Consider the following 26,279-nt stretch of genomic DNA (forward strand, 5'->3'; position numbering starts at 1 on the left):
GAAACTAAATTGATACAGAGATCATTTACCGAGATCATCATTGCAATGCGAGTAGAAAGAGAAAATTTAAATACCCTCGTTCCTTGGTTTATTCGATTATTCGTAATCCAGACGCAGAGCCATGTTTGAAACTCAAAGCCTGTTACAGAAAATACATTGAGAGCTCATTAGAAACTGGTGAAATCCATTTCCATTGAAGTCCGAGAATCTCCTGTCAAAGTATGTTTTTCCATCGCGGTTGAAGTTTGAAAACCTCCCATTAAAATATTAATTATAATCAAACATTCAATTGATTTTTACCAAGAGATAGAAATTACAACTAACGACATACCTATAGTTATAGTTACAGTATAGGTTAAGCACACGACATGTACGTAACTAGGAAAGTTCATTTTACAGGTAGCATATACGTACTCGAGCGTAGAATAGTTACACACGGCAAAGAGAAACACAATTAAGTTGATTATATTAATTACGTAGAAGAGAAAATTGTATTTCAGTCTTTTCAACTATACGACGTCTGTTTGGAAAGTATCTAATCCGTGGATATATCCTTTTACATCGACATTCTGTTATGAAACACAGAGTAAACAGATTCTAAAAACAATAGCCTGGGCGGACGCTTTGAAATTGCGTTTCACTGTTCTGAGGTTTCGTTTTCGGGCATAAGTTTACCTTCGCTACGAGATTATTATTCGCTCGTTCGTTAATAAGGATTGAGACTCGATGTAAATAATAAATAGATGGAAATAAATTACCGTTTTATAACGATGATAATTAAAACTATTTTTACGTTGCTTTTGTAATATCGATCGCTTCGATAAAAAATGTGTAATAAAAGATTCGTTTGCTAAAAAGATATTACCGACTTGGAAAAGCTGTAAAAAGTATAAAATAATATCTACTTTAGTCGTATTTTATTTAGACGTATGTGCAACAATGGTTAGATTATTTATTTACTTACTAGACAGCGCACTAAATAAAGTGCAATTTTCTCGAAGGTGAAATTAAAAAAATTAAAAACACTACTAACATGTGATCTATATTCATTTCTAGTTGTACGACATCGGTAATTGTGGCGATTGGATCTCAAGTTAATGACAAACTCGTTGTATACGTAATTCCATTGACCTGTACACTATTAATAAGTTGAGCGTGATTTGTATTCGCACCGGTACGAGTGGCGTTAATCAATATAATTTGGTCACTATTAATTATATCCACTATTAAATATATTCACGTGTTAATCCAATTATAATGATTTTTTAACAAGAAATTTACTTTTCATCGAGTAGTGAATAATAATATTCAATTGCGCTTGCTGAACTTCGTTAATTCTTTAATGTAAAGAAAGCATTCTCTGCTGAATTGTTGAATCTTAACGTGGGGTTATACATATGAAGATTAAATATAACGTTTAATTAGGGTCGTGGTCTTAGTAAATCGTTTATTGTCAAGTGATTGTCATGATTATACAAATTATACGCATAAATTGTCTTATTTGTATTCAGGAACTCGTTCCAAATTAGTGTACGCGTATAAATTAGTTGACGCAGGACTTTTGATTTCGGGTAATGGACTTTGAGCAGGGTTTATACTCTTTAAAGACAAGCCTACTTTCTGATGCATTCGCATCGTTCTTGGTCTATTCAATGTTCTCATTACGCCCTTAGATTCTGTGAACGAGTACATCTCTTCGCGTGAAATGTGCATCTGGCTGATAGATGTAGTCTGCAAAAGATGTTACGACATTTAAAAGTTAGATGATAGACTTGGTTGTGTAGAAATACGAATGTACAATATATAATAAAGCACTTGTTATAATATTTACCGAGTAAAACAAATCTCAACCTAATTTCTATTTCGTTAATTCCCACAACTTACCATATCCATGAAAGTATTCTTGTTCTCTATACTAAAATCCTCATGATTCCCAAAGAAGTATATCTTCCTATTAGGACACTGCTTGGGCTGTCTAACCTTGTCTATAGTCAGACTCGCCACACTCAAAGGCAGCGTATCTGGTCGTTCAGGTTCAAAGACAATGTCGTATCCCTCTTGTCCCACCACTCCCCTTTCATATCCTGCCCTTGACACTTTGACCTCTACTTCACAATATCCCATACTAGAATCCTCCATGGTAACGAACCGATCCTGTCCATTCTCCAGTTCAAAGCCAACGTTAAGCTGACCAACGATCACTCTTATCATATCCAGGCTCCATCTAGAAATATTTCTCGGCACCACTAAATTCTCTATCCCCTTTGAATTGAATCTAATCTCGAATGGTTCTTCGTTGATAAATCTATCGGTGACTGGAACGAAATTTTTCGAATTCGAGCATCTATCGTCGTTTGGATCGGGTCTGATGATCTTCCCATTCGTAAAACGGCAACTTAGGGTGTCACTGCCTTTCGGACGGCACTTCAGTTCTGACGCGATCATGGAGCAGAAATTGTCCTTCTCGTGGACGATATTGGCCAAAGACATGTTCACCAGCACGTCGTAAGTGCATTCTGGACCGTATCGTTGCCAATCGCTGTTCCCGTAAGCGTTGTCGTAGACGGCCACGTGTGCCGCTGCAATGACAAGGAGCCTGTTAAACTAGTTAAAATAGATCACACGTCCCAGCAGATAGGATGCATTTTACTCTATCTGCCTGTACCACGCCGCGTTTATGGTCATTATATCGTGCAGGTATTAATCGATGCTCGCCGGGAACACCCTGGATACAATCGCGATTATTAATCGCTATGCCAATCATACCTATATACACTAATCCTATCACGCTGTAGTTTACTCGGAATTCGGTGATACTGGTTCCGCATATTCCGATTACCAAGAAATTTTATTGCAGTGGAGTTCGTCAAATATTTGTATAATTTATGTTGAGATATGTGTAATTTTCTGTGCTGGACTGAGTTAAATGCGTAGTAGAGATACTTGTATGTGAGTGTCGGTGTGTGGAAGTATGTGTGTGCACAGCGTCCCAAAAAACAGATGACTGTAAACTAGTCAGTCGGTTAAGAGTCGGTTAAGAGTCGGGTATGGAAGAAAGTGCTGAGACGCGTGCATGTATCGATGAATATATAAGAAATCGTCCATGAAATAAATATATTACTATTTTAATATGAATCGTTAGTGTAAATTCCTATAACATTATCTCGGCTCCAAAGATCCACAATTCTCAACAATTTAATTATCTGTGCTTTTGCTATTAGCTACGTTAACTATATTATTGATTAAATATATTACGTACCGTGTTACCAGAGACTTTGATTTCGATGAGAAGATTAAAAAGATTTTTATCTAAATCGTTTTATTCGTCTATTTAGACGTATCTCCTCTATTTAGTAATTTCTTTAGAAACCCTTTGTACTCGCCATCATGTAAAATCGATAACAAGAAGCTTTTAAAAAAAGACATTTGATATAATGATAAAATTGAAAATTCCTAGATAACTTATCTTTAATGTATAAAATATATAATATATTTATCTATTGTACTATATATAAATATATAAAACCTTAAATTTTTGGCAATTTTTTTTTAATTTAATTTAATTTAATTTAATTCAATTTAATTTAATTAAGAGAAATTAAATTCGTGGGATTTATGTGGTATTGTGCAAAGGGCAGAAAAATGGCACGAGATTCATTCCTGTAACAGGAAGATATTACGCGAAATATTAATTTAGGTCCAGAATAAGAGGGAGGGATAAGTAAGTTTGCAGCCCCGGGCTCTATGCTTTAAGAGCACCTCGATTTCAGTATTAAATTTTTAAGCTAAATTTTGTTAAAGTTACGAATTATATGATCAATTCGAATCTCACAGATATTTTTCCAAATGTATATGTATACAGTTTACAGGCTCTTTTTAACAGCATCAATTGTCAACTGTGAAGCTGAAACATACGTACAGGTCAACCATGAAAACCACTAATTTTGATAATATTTATCAGAAATGTGCTTAGTATAATTTTATACGATATTAAAGAATTGTCATGACAGCCTTTTTGATATGCTACTGTTGCCATTAAATTGTTGTAAGTAACTTGTGATCTTTTCGGGGTAGCCTCCAGCCTCCTTCCGAAACCATAGTCCGATGTTGGCAATGTTTGAACGAGAAAATTATTATGTTAATTTTACAGACACCCGATAACATTGCTAGAACGCGGATAGATTTCGTATTTAAATAAAATAAAGGAATCTATTAATAACGGTGAATTTGTAGTAATTGTTAATTTTTTTAAAAATTACAGTTTCGCAGTCGGTGCGGAATCGAATACAAAATTATCAGTGACATAACGAACAAATCACTTGTTATTCTTTTCTAATACCATAGCAAATTTTCCACCATCGCGATAACCCCCAACCCCCCGTAGTTTTTATTTCTTTACAAATAATCATAGAACAAACAGGCTGGTAGAAATTTGATTATTATGAAATAAGTATCATTGGGTAAGAATGGGTTAGTAGCATAAAGGACAGTATCGAACCTGGATTTTATAGATTTAGTAGGTTTCACTGAAACAGTGTGCAAGTGCAGGATATTACGCATTGTTTCGTATAGTATTGTCCTGGGTATTTCAGAGGTATTCGTCAAATTTTATTACATTTTCAGGGATATTTCATCAAAGGACCGCCTGGTCCATTGATTTGATACCGGACGTACCGCGGTTTTTGACAATTTATTTGTCTTTAACAATTTATTGTGATATCAATAGAGACCGTACTAGAATGGGATTTAGCCATTTTATAGAGAAAATATCGAGGAATACGATAGTAACTTTCTCGGATTTTTAAGAACGCGACCTTCAGGTGGAATTTGCAAAATAGAAATATATTTCCATCTTTCGATATCGCAAAAATCATTCTTCAACACGATTAAAATTTCTTGTATTATCAATACGGCGGACAATTCCCGGGATAAAAATTCAAACGTACAACCCATTCTCACGAAAATGAGGAAAAATCGCAAAATTGAGACATTTTTCAAACAATTTCGAAACAAGTGGAATGGTGAGTTAACCCCTCGCTCCTCTAACTTCGTGTGAACTACTTGGTATCTCATTATCTCATTTCGAATAAATCTCATTTTTAATATATTTCGTTCTGAACAAAACTCGAGACATCGAGGGGAAAGAAGTGATCGATATAGCGTAGAATGACACTACGATATTGAAACGCGACCGTACACAAAACAAACGCGTAAAAAGCACTTCAAATTGATTGATTCCGAAACACTGTCACAGTGGCCTAGAAAGTACACAATTACAAAACCACGAACAAATGGCTAAAATTCCAAATTTCATCGAAATTTTCTACAAATTGGTGACAACGAATGTGACAGAAAAATTACAAATTATCAATGCCAGATTCGGTACTGTGCACAGTGGTTTGGAAATTGTTTTAATAGCTTTCTTCTCAACACAAATCATGATTTCACGATAGACTTCATTTAACATTTTCGAAGCAAGCACAAATGTTATTATGTAACGATAAATGTAAATTTACATACGTGTAAATACATGTATTGCTAAAGAAAAAGAGATTACTTTTAGAAATAAACTTAGACAAGAAACATAGAAAAATATAATTCAAGATTATTATCTGGAACATCTGCGAATTAATTTCCACGTTGTCTAAATAGCGAGATATAGGTAAATTACATGTATATACACTGATTATCTTCATCATCATCAGAGTCTTCGTTGTCACTTTTAATTATCGCAGATTCGAATGTCGATGGTTGCGGTTTGAGACATGGCAAGCGAGCTAACGATATAACTTCGGATAAAAGTTCATATTTTCGTCGCTTTCAGATCGTGTTTATCTCGCTTCTCACGTCGCTGTATTCTGTTTGTGAAAGATATACTCGAGATAAACAGATCTGAAATACCCAGGGCTTCGTTTAAATACGTCTCCGAGGTTATATTTCCTGCTATTTTTCCGTGCACGATATTGTCTACCTTGTTTATAAAATGTATTCCTTGCTTCTGTTGCGTTTCCCTCAGATAGTTCGGGGACAAAACATTGTCTCAGTATTTGCTAACGTCATCTAAGGGAAATTAACTTTGCGACTTTGTGATTAATAAAGTAGACTGTGTAAACCAAACTGTATTTAGTAGATACTTCCATAATGAAGGAAAGGACGAAAGAAATAAAATTTAAAAATTCTATTTCGCTACCTAAAATAACGATAAAACTCCGAAGAATTAACAAGAGTTAACAAAAAGCCCATTACGATTGTCTTAAAGCTGTCTTGGAATCATGCCATATCTGCCAAAAAAATGTTCGATCGACCCACCGACTATAGATTGATCTAAGCTAATCACGTGTCGTGGTTTGCACTGTTAGGTAGATATTTCCCCGAAACCGTTGGCAAATTATTTGTATAATCTTTTCGTACTTTTAATGAATTTCGGTAGAGTAGAGAAATCTGGCGGAAGGAACGCAATCAATATTATTCGTTGAAAAATATCGACGTTTTTTGTTCCGATGTTCAAATATTTTCCCCTCTGTTTACATATGTATTGTATGTACATATGTATTGTACATGGTATCGGCGGGCGTATCTCCTCACGCGCGTGCTTCGAGATCACCCTTCAACGGCTACTTTTAAAGCCGTCGGTGGTTGAAACCGTTGATGCTTTAGCGGAAAGTATATCCAATCGATTGAATCCCATGAGCGAATTAATTGGATGTGTAGGCAAATAAATTCGTGAAACAGAGGGAAGAGGCAAACAAGCATAAGTTCGCGATATGCGTGTACCGTAAAACGAGGTGGAATTTCGAGAAATCCAGGTGATTCACGTTCGCACTTTTCGTTTCTCATAATGCAAATACGATATCGGCACTGTAAGGTTTCCGACTTTCGAAAGTTACAATTAACACAAATTTTTTAACACAAATATTTATATTACGGTCACCTATGATCCAATTATTGCCAGAACAGTTAAATTTTGTTGCTTTCGACTTTTAAGAATTAAAATATATAAAAAAAAAAAAAAAAACACCTTTTTAAGTAACCTAATCCAAATTTATTTGAAACCAAAAATATCCCGATATTCGGATAGTTTTGTGGTATGAGTGACGTATGAGCGACGAGTTTTCATTCATCGAATTATCGGTGAAAAAACAGATCCACGTACGTACGTACCCAGAAAAAATGGTAGAATTATTATCAGCATGTCGAACGGCTTCTACTGAGACGACTGATGCGACCGTGTTCTATCTGTCTCCTCTTTATACGACAGATAACTTGATTCATTGCTGTCTCCTTGAAAACAATTTCATTAACAACCACTTCCGTGCGGATCGTGGTTCCTGCAGACATCTTCCGTACCGTCTCACACGCCTGATATCATTTTCCATAGTTCCCAGATCGTTGCAGTCTAGACACGCCTTTAAAGATTTTAATGGGCTCCACAATCGTCGTTCTGGGAAACGTTTAAGCCGAATGGAAACAAGGCAACCAGACGAAGGACGCCCTTTTCCATTTCATTTCGTCTCACGTTCATACGCAGTAGATTTGATCGATCATTAGGATTTTTGGAAAGTTCGAAAGTGATCGATCTGACTGTGATTATATCAGTGATTAGATCTGTTAAATTCTGAACATTGTTTCGTAATCTTTCGTCAGGAAATCTCATTCTCTGATCATACTTCGTGGTCATTCTTCATTTCGATCGAAACTACATCGAGACAATTGGAAGGTAGGTGCTGACCGACCTTTTCCTGTCGAAAACTCTGATTTTATTAGCCTTAAGTATAGAAATTTGAGTAAAATAGTCACTCAACCTGAAGATTATCTAACTTCAAGTTAGGTCATTTGAAAATTGCTGTGCACGCGCTAAGGACAATTTGTTGCACGATGGTTTTATCGCTTACGAAAAGGACACTCGTTTATATGGAAGTACGGCGCGACTGCAGAACGACCTTTTGTGTTATTAAAAGAAGAAATTGAACTTTTGATTGATTAAGATCATTTTGGTTGGTGGAAGTTTTTGAGAAATTATTTCAAAGTCCCTTCAAAGTCGTCATCGATAAAAGTCGCGATAATTTGTGTGGCACTCGGGAGTATTATAATTCTTCTCAGGTTCATCAAATCGAACAATTCCCAATTTTAGATTGGTAAGTTGGTATAGACCGTTTTTTCGGAACTAGAACAACTATTTTTCGTCGCGTCACGCTGCGCAAATTATTTTATTCGGAGGTTTTTTTCCATTGGGACCATCGTATTGTCATATCGGACCCTGTCATTAGGTCAAAATTGAATTGACCCATTGTCATTCAGCCGACGCGCATTTTTAAGCGCCGATTCGTTTCTCTTCGTTGAATATAGCCTTGAATAATCCCTTCGTTCATTAGACTTTGGCAAAGTCTCAATGTTCAACAGTTATTAGTTGAATCTTACACCAAACGCTAATATTTTTATCAAATACAAAATTATTGTTATAAATCCTTCGACACAATTTTAAGAAATAATCGACTCGGACGATCGACTTACATTTATTTAATTTCACGTAGAAATCAACAATTAAATATGGCATCAATTTTTATTTCTATAATTATAATTAAATATATTTTATTGCTACAATATTTAAGTACCATTTAACAAATATTTAACAAAATGGTTTTATTAAATAATTAACACACCTCGGATTCCTCTAAGCTACTTTCAGCGGTGTTAAGGGGTAGATTTTCCTGACACATGAAACTATATTATATTTTTGCCAGGATATGCAAAGTCACCTATCTGCTGCTTAAGTGTTTGAAAAATGAAACATGACGGGGCTGCATTCGATGCGTGTGCAGACAGCGACAACATCATTATTTCATGACCGCAGGCTAGTGAAATGACGTCTATGTTTTCAGTACGGATAATACATTCATCCATAGTTACAAGGACATTTTTATCTTTAAATAGCTTTGGGAATCTTATAAAATACTTTACCCATTCTACAAATAATTTGCTTATAATACAGCCAGTCTCTGAGAGGAAACTAATTTTTCCTGTTTCTTCGATTCTACTTCGTCCTTGTTGGGATTGCTAGGTATCATTATTGGAAGTAGAAACAGGTATTCGCGACTTTTTGTTTAAACTGGAATATTGTGAAGATCGTTTTTTACCTTCGCATCGAGTTTGTGACATTTTCTGCACAAAAGTCTCTGTAGAATTCGATGTATTGTGACATATATGCTATATGTGCTATATGTGTCAGCTGTTTGGGCAACGCTTTCGTCTTCTTCTACGCTTACCGTACGATGTATCTGATCTTCTGTCGCACTTACATTGCTTACAATACGGACGTATTACTAACGCAAACAAATTCGCTGTCGTTAAACGCATCTCTATCTAATGGCTAAATTCCATTTTGCAGATTCGCTGATAGCATTTCTAACTGATGCAGCTTTGGCATATGCTGCTACAAGTATAGTTTGCTACATTTCGAAGATCTTAGCAGCGCTAAAAACACTGTATGAAGGTGCAAAAATGTATGGGATATCCAAAATATATTAATACTCGTTATGATATTTAATAGATCTCTGTCCAAGTTTCGTCTTTTAAATTGTATTTATAAAAATAGGAATTTGCAAATGTCCGCGTTTTACTTGTTGCTAATGAAACGCAGATGTACGGTAAAATATAGTTCCGTCTTCCTTCCATCAAATTAAATCATTTAAAGCAGTCTGCAATTAAAGCAGATCGCGCTTTTAATCTTTGCATTCTCAGTTTCTTCTTGCGTTAATTTATGTAATTACTTAAAGCTGAAATGCTTGAGCAATTTCTATTTAAGTGAATATTCAATTTCCTTTAAATTGACAGTGTTACCCTAAACGAAGTGTTATTAGAAATGAAGATAACAGTGTTATTCTACGTAAAAATAACAGTGTAATTTTCTATTACAAATTGTTCAAGCAACATTTAAGTGGATATGGATGAATCGATATACGTTATGTTATTATACGCAATACAATATTATTATGTACATTAATCTTACAATATTAAAAAAAAAATTCATATGTTTCATTAGAAAAATTTATTAATGAAATTCTTTAAAAAAAAATGTATAATCTTTATAAATCAACATAAATGACTTGAGATTTATGTATGTAAACGAAAGATTACTTTATTATTTACAGAGTCACATGACAATACAATTACACACTATTTACAACAATAGTGATAGATGAATTTTATCGTCATTAGACTACATCAATGAAAATGATCAGATATCGACGCAAATCTTAAACTTCCAACGATAAGTCATCTTCCATCGAACTTTCCATCAACCATCTTCCAATAAACATACTAGCTGGTTCAGGATCCTTTACTTCAGGAGGTTCATCGAGTGCGGGTAGGATCGACTCTAATCTCACACTTATGTTTTCGTATAAGGTCGTTACCATTCCTTCAGACACCTTGCTGGTAGTTATCACGTTCGTCGTACCAGATATGAACTCGGTGGATGTGATTACTATGTGACTTTCTGACGAACTCTGCAATGAAAGACGTATTTCCATTAGTCATTAGAAGATTTTAAAAAATACCAAATTTGAGTCACTCAGAAACCGATCATTTAAATACCAATTGGCAATTTTTCTAGAAATTATTCTCATCTTTAGGGTAATTAGTATTCGACGAAATTGCAGGTTAAATCATTATTTAATTCTCCAGAAACCATTCTGATTCTTCCTAATTAATCTCGACGAAATTAAACAATTCAAATCAATATCCAACCAAATACTCACAACAGTAGACACCACGTCGCTGACTTGTCTGATGCTCTCGGCACTGCCGAAGAAATACGGCACCTTGTGCGTGCACATATGTAGATTTCTAATCTTCTTAATCTGCACCAACTGTCCATCCTTCAATCCGAATATCGTCTCCAGAACGTAGCCACGGTTCACGTGTAAAGCATGACCAACCACATTCCGTTCCACCCAGAACATCGTCACGCACTCTCCCTGCGTGAAGTTCTCCATCAGTTCGACCGTTTGATCGTATTCTCCCAATACACCGATGTTCAACTGTCCCACGATCACCCTGATCATATCCAGCTCTCTTGGCTGTATATTTTCATTCACTACGAGACTATCCAGTCCTTGCTCGGTGAATCTAATCTCAAACTGATCCTGGTTGATCTCGTACGCTTCTTGTCGCGACACCTGGCTGACCGGGACCGCTGGTGCTCCTGGATCGAGGCTTTCGGTCGCGTAACTGTCCGCTTTCGAGTCGCGAAAACGGCAACTGAGAATACGGAATCCTTTTGGTTGACATACCAGCTTCGAGGCGACGTTCAGCCGAATACTCATGTAGCTACCTTCCTCGGGAATCGCGGTTGAATTTACTTGAACGTGGAAAGTGTACTCTGGTCCGTACTTCCATGGAGTATCAATGGCGACACGTGCGGCTGGAAAACGTTGTCAGCGTGATCAGAGTTGCGTCTAGATGCAACCAGCTTCTAAATGTGTCGCGTCTCATGACAGGCTTGTGTCACACAGAGAAGCTACACACCGATCTGTCTCATTGAAACTTATTCTTTGGTTTTTGCAGAATTAAATATTCATTTAATACCTGGTAATTTTAGTATAGTTTAAGTAAATATTCATAAATATTCGTATAAACAGGTCATTTCAGCACGTAGGTAGAAACTTGTAGGAGTTTATGAGAGTCAGTATCGCGCGCTATTTATACAGTGGCAGTTGAATAAGTTATATATTAAATCGGAGTAGATTTGTGTTCTAACGGATGAAGCATCACACCGAAATGCACGCATACACTCGTGTAAAAATGAATATTCGTATTCGATTGCTCTGGCATATTTCTTAGAATTATAGTTCGTTGGAATACATATCCATGCCCTGGTAGTATAATAAAACGCCTGGCTATGCATATTTTTCAAATTATCGTAAAAATATAAAATATCTCAAAAATATCTCATAGTCTCCATCTCACCAGTTACAGACGTATAGCGCGATTTTGCATGCTGGTACGAAAATTAAAGAGGTTTTAAGACACGGAAATGATTAAATTTAGTTTCTGCGTGGCACATTTCTGGGATGATCCGGCGTGAACACGATATGTCGCGGATTTCTATCTCGTGCGATCTACCCACGAGCACACGTGAACGTGAATTGAATGATTGGACCGGCTTGAATAGAACCGATTAGAGACGGTCCCGTGTTATCTTTCGCATCACGCGGCTGTACTTCATGCTCGCCGCTCTTTGTACTTTTGATTTTCTGCCCGAGCCGAGTAATAGAGCCACTACTTGCCGATCGATCACGATTAAACGAAATTATAATAGATAGACGCAGAGATAATAATTGTTTCCTTTTTAACGAAGATTTGATTAAGAGACATAGATGCGCGAATGAAGAAAGATACACGAGGATGATCGATCGAAGATGATGAGAAGATACACGTGTACGAGCGCCATCGTTGGCTGTGGCATGGCTTACCTAAGAAAAATGGCACCACGTTCAGCACTACGTTCATGGTGATACCGTGCAACGTTCAACTACTTTAGTGGAGTAAAGCGATGTTGGGGCCGCTCTTATACCGTGGCTAAACTGCACTACTGACCTCTTCTTACGATTAGCAAGCTCCAATTTACCGAAGCCGGCTCTCTCTTTCCAGTTGGAAAATAAAGCGTGTAGAGGTATATGTGCACAGCCGGCGATAGAGTTTAGAGAATTGATACAGTAGTTCCAATCGGGGCCATGAAGGGACCCTCCCGCAACCTGTTAACACGCCATTTCGAAACTAGCCGAGCAATTACTTTACATGTCAACGACCGTCTATGTTCCCGTCGTTCTCCAATCGATCGCTCATACGCAAATTTTCTTCGATGTTTTTCTATCTCTGATACCGATGTTCCGGGTTTCTCGATTTCTGACAGAGCTGTTCCACGCTTTCGCATTTTTAACAGCATTTACCTTTTGAATATAGTATTTCTTAAAACTATCTGTTCGAAGAAATCGTGTAGTGAAGAAACGCTTGGATCTTTTACGACGAGTCAACAACTGAACAAATTTCATACGAAGCGGTATAAACGATTTATTCAGATGAAACATTTCTTACAACTGAAATTACCGAGGTTTGAGATTTTAATGAATCGATCGTTCGCAAAATTCACGTTGATCGATATGAAATTTGTTATCTTGTTAGCTTGAAACCTAATCCTAACCTGGGAATCATTGAAACGCACGATTTTTATTTTCTTTTCTGTTCTAAGCCACATCGGCCAGACACTGAATTCTTGTTTTTCTAAGAATTTATCGTTGTTTAATAATATAATAAGCCATTTGTTTGTCAAAAATTCAACATCAATCGTATATTTACGCAACGAAATTAGAAAATTAATAAGAAGTGGAGTTTTCAGTTTGGCGTCTGAGAAGTTCATATGTAGAATTTTAAAAGATCGGAATTTACGTGTTTTTATTCAAAATTGTGCAAAGGTATGAGAATTACGTAGAACACGCTAGAAGCATGAAAGAGCTTGTTAATTATCCGATAAATGTGTACAGGACCAAATAATTATTGAGCGTATTAATTGCGTGGTTAAAGTTTGATGGTTCTCGGGGTTTCAACAGTTTGTCACACTTCGATGGATTCATATATCGGATGACGGTTTGCGTGAGCGTTGGTTTATTTGCTGAAGAAGAAGAGAGAAATAAACAAGCAGCAAAAACAATGAGAAAAATAAATAAATAAATTTATATGAATGTTAGCTAATAATGTATTATTTTATTATAAATCGATTCTCGTTTATATTCACGTCCAATTTTTTTACTCTTCTAAACTTTCAAAAAACCAAGATAAAACCATAAGCAACGCACAATGTTCGAATGAAATACTGCAAAGTTTCTTTAGAAAAGAAAAAAAAAAAAAGAAAAATTCGCTTTGAAGAAATTTACAATTGACATTTCGCTTGAAGTATAAACATTTCTCCAGAAAAAGATGAATATTCGTTTTGAAAAACTGAACCTCTGCTGTAACACTATATGATACATCATAGGATACAATATATTCTGTCGATACAATATGAAATCATCACGTACCAGTTTCTTTTTGGATAGTAGAAGAGCCACGCTATACATGCGTCTAATTTCAAACTTATAAATCGGACGCAGAACGCAATCGTTCAAATACACCTTTTTCGCGATCCCAGGGCTCATCGTGTGATCGGCTAATCAAATAAACTGAATCTCTCCCTTGTTCGTTCGATCATCCACGTTCTTCTGTGAAAGCTCGTAACGGACGAAACACCTGGCCATGCTCGAATTCTCTAGTTTCTCCACCTTTCGCACTGATCTTATTCTCGCTTATTATGTCTGTTCACATTATAATGATCCACTTTGGTTCCCCTGTCGCAAAACTCCAACTCGAAAGTCTCGTTTTCGAAATGAAATTCTAACTAAGTTGCGTCTTTAAATGAAACGACAGCATCCACTTTGAATACGTTTGACGAGAATTTTATATTAATTTTGGTGGTAATTTTGCCGTCTTCGTAGCGACATTGTAGCCTATGTGGTTCCTCAGACCGGCATTTTAGCGTAGTCGACATATGGTACTTAACCCCATATATTCCCCTTTGTACGTGTATGGTGGCGTGAAATTTGAAATGATGCGAATAGTTGCATCGAAGGTGTATTCTGATCCATTTTACCATTGCCTCTCGTCGCTTGGTACGCGAACACCTGCAAAACAGATATATTATTATTATTATTTATTTAGTCCGTGCCTTTCGGCTTTGGACGACTTCCTTTTTACATTTCTTATATCTCTTATAATGCCTTACAACACATATATTCTTATTCTAGCACTCATTCTGTCTTTGGCTTTTGCTTCCCAAAACAGATATAATATAAAACAGATAAAAAATTGAACTGTCACGTTAAACGATGGAATACAGAGATTAGCAAATGAAATATAGGAAATGTACGAATACAAAGAAAATATTAGAGTAGAATTAGAGGCGTTAGGTTGCAATTACAAAGATTGGTTAATAATAACAATAGAATTATTTACGAATAAAAATCGTATCATTGGAATTGAAATATAAAGATTGGGATATGAAATGTAGAGGTAAGAGTTATTAGATTAGAATTAAAAACGTTAGATCGTAATTATGAGAATCGGTTATAAGTAATGGATTTATCTCGAGCAATAGAGAATCGAATCGTTAGTATAGGAATATAGAAATTAGAAGACGAAATAAATGATGGAATACAAAGGTTACAGGATACAATACTAGACTATATCGGCTCATTGGATTATGAGAATCGATTACAAACGATAAATTTATACACGAATATCAAATCGAATCGTTAGAATTCGAACGTTAAGATCAGAAAATGGAAACACACTTAATGACGGTATACACGGGTCAGATAATGAGATATCGCGATCGATGGAACCGAGATTGAAGGTACTGGGTTAAAAATTAGGTCGCACGGTCCTCGAGGGGCGCGAAGAAATTTGACATAATCGACGAATCGAACGGGGAGAGTTTCGGTGTCAACGGTGTTAACGTATCGTTGCAACTGGCTTGACCCGTCCTTCGTGAACCATTGACGATACCAACGATAACCGGTCACGAGTATAATAACAACATGCAATCGAGGGACCTAACTGACCTAGGAGAAGCGGCACTAGAATAAAGTTCATGCCGTGTGGTCAGTGTCGTTGTTCGGTTTCAAACGAAGTTCTCTTCCCTTGGTAGAGAGACCAGACTTTTATATGCTTTGCCATGAAATAGGCACTGCTTATACGCTTCCATAGGGAGAGAACAACAAATTTGTTCGAACGAATTCCCATTTTATCACCGATCTCTTCAAGTTCTGAAGTGATCGGTGCCTCCCGATTATGTCGTACTTACAGAAATAACGTGATATAATACGTCCATTTTATCAATTTCTTATATTTCGTGTCGCTTTTAACTCTTTAAAGACTAACGTTAACGTTACGTTAACGCGATTTTATTTGCAATACAAATATCATTTGTAATATTTTTCAGTAAATTTAGGCTATTAAATTGTATCGAAACCTCAATCTGACGATGAAATGGAATGTCACGAATTTACTCGTTGATTTTTTATTATTATTTCTTACTTCATCTAGATGCTACAATCTTATGAAAATTGGAGAAAGGCGATATAGGATTGATCGACAGCGTGGTGAATTTATAGAAATTGATATTCTATTAAAACGTGATCATACTCCCATCGTATTTTTCTCGTGTGGTCTTGAAATATATTTGATCTGTCCGCGAATAAAAATATACAAACTTTGTAAAAAGACCTAACTTTTTGGTTTAAGAATCTGATATACGTAGAATCAATAGAGAAAGATATAATTAAACAAAGTTAAACTGATATTTAATGAAGCATGTTAATTGTTGGATAAACGTGTACAGAGACAAACATTTAACGAGTGTATTAATTGCGTCGTTGAAATTTGATAGTCCCCGAGATTTTAGCAATTTGTCACAGTTCGATGGATTTATGCATACATCGGATGACGGTTTGTATGTTTTCACGATACGTGGTAGGAAGGGAAAAATTCGTTCGTAGGGAATTCTTGAAATAACGAATTTAATAAAAATGAAATTAATAAAATAATATATAGTAGTTAATCGTTAGATATTGTGATATTAAATAATAAATAATATTGTAATAATTATATACATTTTCTTGATATATATACATTAAATTGAACAACTTTGTTATTTGAATTTTGAATTACACATCATTATATAATTTTTTTAAGTAATCAGGGAGGAGAGCGTGTAGAAAGGAAAGGTTATAAGGTAAAGTAAGAAAAATGAGAAAAAAGGTCAGTTGAGAAAAATTGTGGGATACCGTTGGCAAAGACCTTGAAAGTGACATTTATCTTGTAGAACAAAGAGAGTAATTTTGTCATTAGCGCGTTGATCAGCAGCAATGATCTCGTTTGCAACACTAAATTAGATGACGTCGACAACTAGCCCGATAATAGACGAAACAATGATGGCTTTCTGTAAATATCAAGAAAACTGGCCCATGCTTAAATGGCTCAATTTTCTAAGCTCGTTTAAGTCATTACAGCATATTTCAAGTTAATTTGCTTATTAAACAGTTTGAATCGAATGTTTTAAATTCTCTTTATTAAAAACAAAATGCGTCATTGATTTTACTCCTGACGTTACTTGAAGATTATTTTGTTTTAAAATACATATAAAATAAAAAATACAAGAGTGAGTGGAAAAATAAATAAAAAGAAATCCTACTAACTTTTTTTTTTATAAAACTTGTGAAATGTTAAATAAAATATAATAAAACTTTCATTTCTATCCATTTTTTATTTGGAAGAATAGAATTTTTTAATATAGTTTTTCTATCAGCAAGATCTTTCGAGCAATTATGGAAAATTCTGTAATACTTTATAGAAAGTATTGCGAGCTGCGAGAGATAGCGACACTATGCAACGAACAGAATTGCAATATGCAAAGCAAACATTCAAAAAACAATTAACATTGTAAATTTACATCTTTTCTACTATTCAATTTAGAAGAAATATTATAATATACAGAAAAGTTGTATATATTCTTTACTTTAATGAATTATTATAGCTTCTAATAATAAATATAGAAAATAATGAAATTATAAACTACAAATGGAACCTATTTTGAGGACTACAATCATTCAGACAAAATATAGTATCTCTTTAGTTTTCATTACCGAAAAATCTCAAACGTTTTCCCTTGAATTTGATACTCTACAATTTTGAAAATCAATAAGTTTCTAATAGTGTTATAAGTTCCCTAATTATGTATATAAAAACATAATCGCGATTGCAAGCAATTAACTCTCATTATTTGCCATATAATTCATAATCGTATCATGAGTATTTACTATAATCGAAAATGATATAATATGTCATAAAATGATATAATATCGTTTTATGATATGAACATGACGGTTTGAATCGCAAAGCTGAGAGTTTAAAATGTTCACGATTTTAATTTTACGTGAATCCTTCTCTTCTTGACAGCCGACGTTTATTCATCTTTTCAAATTCGCGAAGTACTTATATACATTTTCCCGCCCAGAAGCGAATTGTCCGAAGGAGGTCGAGCAGCAAAGCCGAATTAAAATTTTTCGGGCCTGGGGCTATTGATTCAGTGGTGACCCTTTTCATAGATAAATGCAGGAGCGGGTTAAGATGAAATAAATTTATCTAAATATGGAATAAAATATATTTTGTAATAAATTATATTTAAAATTTTGTAGTATGCATTTTTAAAATACAATCATTTTCTTTTTTATTTTCTTTAAAATAATTCACCCTTTATACTCGTAAAATAAAACGTATTTCTCTTGAATAGCAAGGTCCAGAATATAAATCTTATACATTCGCTAAAGTCCGCTTTAGTTTGTAATAATATAGGATTATATTACTTTAATTAATTTATTATTTTAATTACTTATATTATTTCATTTAATAAAAGAGAAATGTTATATCCACTGTAATAAATTAATTATAACAATAATGATAAAAAAAGATTAGCGATAAATTAAATTCGATTAATATTATCGGTGTAAATATGAAAGAGATAGCAAACTTTAGAAACTTCTAAGTATCTACGCTGTAAATGCTGTAGATCGACTAAATCAAATTTCGCGGCATACGATATTTCAATTTTGCGCGCGGCTCTAAACCAATGAGAAGTCGTTCCGCACCAGCCAATCAGAAGTCAGTTAGACGACGTTTTGGCGCGAAATGTCATTGTACTGAGAAAGAGCGTGATGTTAAGATATATCGTCTATGCGTGATTTTAACTTCAACGACGTGGTACTATTTCTGTTACAAATCTATTGTCTTCTATTGACTATAATCAGGTTCGTTTGACTAATACGTTCTTATTTAGTACTTTATTATAGGGTATATTTATAGCGAGATTCAATAGTTCTTCGTATTTTCTCTGTTCGTTTGTCGTCGATTGCCTATTTCAATGTTAGTATCATCTATAGCTTGTATTATAAGCTTTTAATCAAATTTGAGTTTGATTATTTCTTCGTTTTAACACAATTGCTTCAATTTTATGCATTAATCCTAAATCTCTGGTTATGTTCTGTGCAGATCATTAGTTAAGTACGGAGATAACTTCGAAAGAATAGACGTGAGAATGTAACGAATGTGACAATTAACGGTGACAATGCAGAACGTTTGGTAATATTTAACTTTTTTTAACGGAGATGTAGGTACGTATACACTTATATTGTCTTTTGTTCGATTCACGTGTAACAGGTATCTAATTAATATGTAACGTGATTAAGTTATAAACAATTATGTATTTTATTAATGGTTAACATTAATGTTAATATTAATTAAATATTAATGCCGATTCATTCAATTCTTATTATATGTATACAAAAAATTGAAATGCCTTCTATGTGTTGTTATAATTTCAATCACGAGTTTTCTGTATTAATATCGTTATCAAATTTTTACGAAAAAATTTTATTATTGTTGTGAAAGAATCTAACGACATGTTCAGATACGTTTTGATTGAAGACTGTGCGCGGTTTGTTGTTATCAGGCTCGCCTCGGGCAAGTTTACGATCCGAATTTTCGTTTCTTGCAAGCATTCTGTAATAAACGCACATATAACACGCGTTGCTGTCTACTAAAAAGATAGTATCTCTGAATAAACGCTCGACAGGGAAAATAAGAAGAATAAAAAAATATAGTAAAATATTCTACTTGTCTTTTAACTTCTCCCTACCCCCTTCTACTAATATAATTTTACTTTCAGAGAATCTTTGTGATCGTGCGAAATGCGATCGGTAGAGTCAGTGTTTGCTTCGTTATGCCATTTTCAGTATCATTTAGAGCACATAGCTCTCATTAAATTTAATTGTAATACTCATACGTGAAATTAGAGACAGTGTGTTCGCCGATTGTTACTTAAACGGACGCGTTAATAGTCTTTTATTTTGCTTTTCTTAATACTTTTAATCTTTTTGTTTTGAATATTTGTTTTCGATAATAGAGTGACAGGTCTCGCAAGAGGATACAGCCTCTCCTGGAACTGAAGAATGTAAGTATATTTATATCATGTATGTATCGTCAATATGTTTATAAAAACAAATTATAATTTTTCACGTGCTTTGTTATAGATCTTTGTCAAGCTTCCACTTTTTTCTGTTCTTTGAGGAGGATGTAGCGATGCTTCAAAATTAAGTATGTGAGAATCTTTATATATTGTATTCCAATTAATTTTATTTCTCGTACTTGACTTTATTATTAATTAAACTACAGAATCTGATTGAAAATTTAACAAATTTAAACTGTTCGTTCTTGAATTAAATACAATCATTAAAATTGTATGTTTCATGCAGATCAATATTTTATTATTTCAAATATTTCTAATAATTAACACTATCTTTTAGAATAAATTACTTATGGTATATTATGCTTTGTCACAGATTTCTTTCAATCTGTAATTCTTCCATGGGATTCGACGATTCTTATTTAATCACGGTCTCGTAATGTCTTCCCTTGGCATCACAATATCGATGACAACATTCTTCGCATCTAATCGTAAGTCGCATGCATTTTTGTTCTTCTGGTTACCGAATTATGTCGTAGGATGAAAGGTCCGAATCGACACGGGTGACTGGTTGTATTACGTAGAATTTTTTACGAGCATAGTGACCGTGGGTATTTATTATATCCGTGAGTAGTAACATTTTTTGTCTATGTTGTATTTATTAGTTCAGGATAGATTTTCTTGCACATGGCGTTTTCGAATGTTAATAATAATACGTTAATGACTAATATATGAGAGGATAATATAGAAATAGTATTACAGTATCAAGAATTAATATGATATAACACAATGTTGATAATTAGTATGTGTATCTGTAGGCGAAAGTCGTAAAGTGTTTTTATCATAATTATTTCTTAATAATGTGTTTAATAAGTATTTGTAAAGATGAATTATCTATTCAAGCATACTTATTCATGAATAAATAAAACAAATATTCAAATAAATAACAAATATTAAAGTGACTTTATTTAAGTATTTTGTAGTGGAGAAATCGGATACCCTTCGACTTCGTTACTATAAAAATTGCTATTATGATTGAAATTACTATAATGCTAACGATAATACTTATCATAAGTGATATGTAATTTTATCTTCTGTTTTATGATAATGTATATCCCTATATTCAGTATAATCTCAGTAGAATTTGAAATTAAAATATAAAAGTGTAACATTCAAATCCGTCCAAGAGTGAATCAAATATTACTAGAAAGTACCACTTTCTAGGAATATTAATCTGTGCTTAAATAAATAAGTACTTTAATATTTAAGTAATATATGAGTAGTAGCATTTAAGTGCATAATTATGTATTGGAATTCCATCGTATTTCAGTAGATAAAGTAAGGTAAAGTAGATAAATATTTATTTTTTATCGTAGTGATTGTATATTATTGCGTGTATGTTGTACATAGTTGAGTAATAAAATTTGATTTTAATTCCTATTTCCGCCGTAGCAAATCATAGAGGGCGTAAGAAATATGATTTCTTCCAGGTCGGTATTTCAGAATGTAAAAGATAAAGTTCCATATAATGTCTATACTATCATCTCTATACTTTAGTCAATGATGATGTAGTTAATGATGTTGCATCATTGACATTGACTAAAAACAGAATAAAAATGATCCACATCAAAATATTGCAATATATTGAGAATTTCCTTTTCTTTACTAATCGTATTTCCTTTCATTTTCTTTCCCTTTACTAATCATATTTCAAATTAATACTGGTATAGATATTAATTCATAAATAAGTTTATAAAGAATAGAATAGAAAAGTCAAGAATTATTCTTCTATGAAGGAAACAGATCAACCAGAACAGTAGTTACTATAGCCATCTCGCGATTCAAAAATAAAATTAAAAAGTGTCGGTCAACATACTCATCAGTCGATGAACAAGCAGCTCCAGGAAGTTGAGACTAGTTTATATAACAAATTGCAGTTGTGAATTTTAAATTATACTCTGCTTATGAAATAGACATGATAAAATACGTGGTTCAAAAGCTATTACGCATAAGTTACAAAACAATTTATTGTAACCTATATCGAAATGTTGTGGGAATATATTACGTTATAATGATGGTAATTAGAATTGGATGCCAATAATATTATCCTAATGAATTATTAATCTTGAATTATAAAATATCTTTGAAATTATATATAGAACATTTTTGCAAAAACTTTAAACCACGCAACACTTTTTCCATCGACATATATTCTATATCTATATATGTATATTTTTAAATGTATTATAATTTTGATAAGCCCAAGAGATTTTGCGAATTAATTAAATCGCGTATATTTTCACGGACGCGTATAATTTACTCATTGCAACAAATGTGTGAAAATTCAAACGCTTTAAGAATGAAACATTATATTATCCCATTTATCGTTGGAGGAAAATTTGTCGTCCTCTAAGACTTCTTTGAAATGTCAAACTGCTATTGATGAATAATAGAATTTTATCATTCTCACATTTCGGTGGTCGTACAAATGATCGATATAAGAACACGTACTCTTCTTATAAATGAAACAAATACTATTTTTCTGAACTCGACTGAACTGAATTTTCAACGACACATACAAAATACCAGTCTAATTATAAGATTGCGAATTTTTATGCATTTATGAAAATTTCTAAAGTACATGAACGCACGGACTGTGTATAATACGCAAAAATATATAAAATACCCAAGAATCAGTACTTATTCTAATGCATATTTAGTAGATGAAACACATTTGTTTCAGTTGTTTTATAAAAATATAAATTTGCGTAAATATCCGCAATCTACTAATTATCAATAGATAAAAGCAGCATTTTATTTTAGCTAGTAACAACTCATATTTCTTAACGAATGCAATGCATAATATCGGACGATTATTCGTAATGCATGCTGTAAATTAGATAGTAATCTGTTTATACACTCGATAACGTTGCTCACTCTTTGCTTTATTTATGGATTGTCGATTGGAATCGGTTTTATCGCAAGCATAATTGTAAATGTCAAAGTTCATAGGAAAACCCATTTACACCAATAGAACGTATAATACCCATGACGTGAGTTCTACATCAAATTAGGAGAAAATTCTTATTGCGTAGTCCAGCCATTTCGCATGAAATTGATGACCTTTGTTGTAATTTTATTGTTGTTAATTATGGTATCAATCGCAGAAATTTTATTACGTTGTACATGTGAATCAGAAACATTGTGCTTCGTCATCTTAAGAAACAAACAATCGAAGCGAATTATAGATATATTCCGTGATCAGTGAAGAACCAATTCTCTTACGCTTTGTTATTCAAGGCTGATGAGTAAACTACGAGTGATTATTTATGGGGAATTTAAATGTGTGCAAAAATGCACAGTACAGTAGAACGCCTTATATGAACCCGTTAGGGAACAAGTTGGTTCATATAATCAAGTCGCACATATAATAGAAACCCATCTACTTTTACCCGATCGTGATTTTTCGTTCAGTTAATAGCAATTGATATTTATATAAGATTCCACGAAATATTTACGCCTAAATATATAATAATGCTACGAACTGGTATTGATTGCGAGGCAAGAGATTGTGTCACATAACACGTGCCCCTACTGTTTACTGCTTACATCTTACGGTAAGACATTCAGATAAGTGGATTGACGCTCGGCAGTAGTTCAGATGAATAGGAGCTCGGCAGAAGTTCAGACGACCAGACACTACTAAAATTTCCTTCGTATATGTAAATGGAGTTCATATAAACGGAGTTCCACTGTATGCATATAACGCGTACAAATATAAAAAATATGTAAAATATTCCTCTTCCCTTCTGAGTCAAAATATCTTATGTAACGTTTTCTTCTTTTTTCATTTTTCCAGATACAGGGTGTACCAAGGATCATGCTAAAAATCGAAAGGGAATGATTCCGCATGCGAAAATAAGTGGAAAATGTGGAATGACAATTTTTAATGTAAGCCTGCGTATTAAAGAAGATCGACTATGAATTTCCATCAAGTATGTATTCCGCCCAACAGATTGGCAGAAGAAGTTCTTTCAACCGACTCTCGTTATCTCGTTACGCATACTTGACGAAACCACATAGTTGATTTCTTCGAAAAAACGAAGCCTTATATAAAAATTTGTCACTCCACACTGTCGACTTCTTTTACATGGGGAATTACCCCCTTTCTGCGTATACTATCGAACAGTACATAAATGCAAAGAAAACCAGTTCAACCGACTCTCGTTATCTCTCAAGTACACGCATACTTGACGAAACCTCATAGTTAATTTCGTCGAAGACGGAGTCTTGTATCAAAGATTATCACGCTACATATTTCTTCCGCAGTGAATCCCCACCCTTTTTCGCCTTCCATCATGATTTTTGGTACACCCTGTATATTGTAATATTTGACATTCTCTGTATTTTCTCTCTTTTAAATAGAGTTATATTATACAAGCTGTTACGACTAAATATTTTATATTATGTATTTTTATAATGGCTAAGTATTTTTTAAATTATATGTTTCCGTAGATCCCATCTTTCACAGATATGCATGAACGTCTTTGGTATAATGATGGGGAAAATCCAAGGCATCTTCACCGTTACAAGATCTTAGTGATCCTTGTTCCTCCTCCACAAGATGAGTAAGAGGTAGATGTTGACTTTGTAGCCATTCTAAACCTTGACAATAAAAATCATTACCCCTTCCATACGTTTTCACTACACGCGCCAGCAATGTATCATCATAGAAACAAAAAAGCAAGAGAAGAAATTCAACGAAATATGTACAGATACATTGTTTTTATAATTCAATAGAAACTTATTGTTAGTTTATTTATAGTAGGCATAAATGATTGTTGTAATTAGAAAAGTCAATATTCACTAACTGTATATAATATAAGTAGATTACGGATTTCTGGGTATTATAAATTGTTATCATAAATTTAAGATGCTTAGAATGCACATAATATGCAAAACTATAAAAAGATATTCTAAGTAGAATATTTACTAAATGAAATAATCTAAATTATTTCTTATTTATATTCAGAGAGAAAATAAATTGCATAAAAATATGTAGTCTAATTACAAGGAAAACTAAATTATACTGTATTTTGGAAATTTTTATCAAAGATTTTGTCGTATTTGATTGAACCCTGTGTTTACATTTACATAACGTTCCATCGCTATGGATAGCGTGGAATAACTGAGTTAAGAATTATAATATTTTGTGTTTTTGGTATTTCCACGGCTATCGTGGACATTTTATTATACCCGAACGATAACTCTGACATTATTGATTGGAGGAGTTTATACACACACAAACAAAAATATTCGGTCCAATGCACTAGGAGATTTATATCATAGATTCTTTTTAACCTCTGACGTATTCATGCGCAATTCCATCTTTTCGGATTATCATCGAATGGAGAATTACTTCTTTCGAGATAATTTCTTTATCAAGGCAGACATTACAAATTAATGCAGTTTTATCGTCGCACGCTGTGTGGTGGGAATCACTGAAAATATTGTTCGCATTTACAGAGATATGAATAAAATATGGGTACAAAAATAGAAATATCGTTTTCCACTTAATTTAACGTATTAATTTCTTCATACTTATTATGAGCTTTTAAATTTGAGATTTTTTCTCTAGTTTTGCTTCTTTTCCGTATCGAATATTGAAAAAAGGTAAAGGTGAATAATTGTGTAAATAATGGTGCATGATGTCACCACGAAACCGCAACATTACCACGTTAGAGACAAATATTCACATTCCGTCATATATACACACACATATATATACATGGATGTGTAGATAAAAAATGGCAATTGTTCGGATACAACAAAAGCCTTGTAATTTTACGTATCGTGTGAATCAGAAGTCGAATGTGTTACCAATCCTGTAACATTCCGCAGTTTTGGCATCATCTAACTTTCTATATTGTACAAGAATCCTCGCTATATCTTCTTATATATTCAGATAATCTTTTTATTTCAAACATTGTATAAATAAATTGGGAAATATGCTAGAAACAAAAGGATATTAAATCCTTAATTTATATCAAATTCTCTCAAGCTTAGCTAAACAATTTTAAAGTTGAAAAATTACTAATAGCCTTAACTCGATATGAAAATATTTTAGAAGCAATATCGTTTATGTGGAGAATAACAGAAAACGATTAAT

General features: G+C 33.7%; 3 protein-coding genes across 3 annotated transcripts in view; all 3 read right to left on the reverse strand.

The window, feature by feature from the left end:
• Positions 1-870, reverse strand: part of UQCR-Q (Ubiquinol-cytochrome c reductase ubiquinone-binding protein) — an 81,024-nt gene extending 80,154 nt beyond the window's left edge. The window contains exon 1 of the mRNA XM_069115125.1: positions 866-870. The gene's annotated coding sequence lies outside the window, so the exon portion shown is untranslated. The remainder of the gene's footprint in view (positions 1-865) is intronic.
• Positions 871-1,042: 172 nt separating this feature from the next.
• Positions 1,043-7,299, reverse strand: LOC138180849 (vitellogenin). The gene is made up of 3 exons (XM_069115122.1): positions 7,162-7,299; positions 1,885-2,579; positions 1,043-1,731 (listed from the first exon to the last, which is right to left on the reverse strand). The coding sequence occupies exons 1-3, from the start codon at positions 7,190-7,192 to the stop codon at positions 1,498-1,500; spliced, it is 960 nt and encodes a 319-aa protein (XP_068971223.1). The 5' UTR covers positions 7,193-7,299; the 3' UTR covers positions 1,043-1,497.
• A 2,810-nt stretch (positions 7,300-10,109) lies between these two features.
• Positions 10,110-12,642, reverse strand: LOC138180817 (vitellogenin). The gene is made up of 3 exons (XM_069115044.1): positions 12,474-12,642; positions 10,758-11,422; positions 10,110-10,505 (listed from the first exon to the last, which is right to left on the reverse strand). Exons 1-3 carry the CDS (start codon positions 12,508-12,510, stop codon positions 10,254-10,256), a joined length of 954 nt encoding a protein of 317 aa, XP_068971145.1. The 5' UTR covers positions 12,511-12,642; the 3' UTR covers positions 10,110-10,253.
• Between the last annotated feature and the right edge of the window lie 13,637 nt (positions 12,643-26,279).

Source organism: Bombus flavifrons, chromosome 6 (genome assembly GCF_040668555.2).
Source record: "Bombus flavifrons isolate JBK064 chromosome 6, iyBomFlav1_principal, whole genome shotgun sequence".
Taxonomy (NCBI): Eukaryota; Metazoa; Arthropoda; class Insecta; order Hymenoptera; family Apidae; genus Bombus; species Bombus flavifrons.

Excerpts from the sequence above, each read along its gene's own strand:
- LOC138180849 (XM_069115122.1), bottom strand. The coding sequence starts at position 7,192 with ATGCTGATAATAATTCTACCATTTTTTCTGG. Across the intron at positions 2,580-7,161 it reads AATTCTACCATTTTTTCTGG|CGGCACACGTGGCCGTCTAC; the intron begins GTACGTACGTAC and ends TTGTCATTGCAG. Across the intron at positions 1,732-1,884 it reads AGAATACTTTCATGGATATG|ACTACATCTATCAGCCAGAT; the intron begins GTAAGTTGTGGG and ends CATCTTTTGCAG.
- LOC138180817 (XM_069115044.1), bottom strand. The coding sequence starts at position 12,510 with ATGAACGTAGTGCTGAACGTGGTGCCATTTTTCTTAG. Across the intron at positions 11,423-12,473 it reads CGTGGTGCCATTTTTCTTAG|CCGCACGTGTCGCCATTGAT; the intron begins GTAAGCCATGCC and ends AACGTTTTCCAG. Across the intron at positions 10,506-10,757 it reads GCGACGTGGTGTCTACTGTT|AGTTCGTCAGAAAGTCACAT; the intron begins GTGAGTATTTGG and ends CTTTCATTGCAG.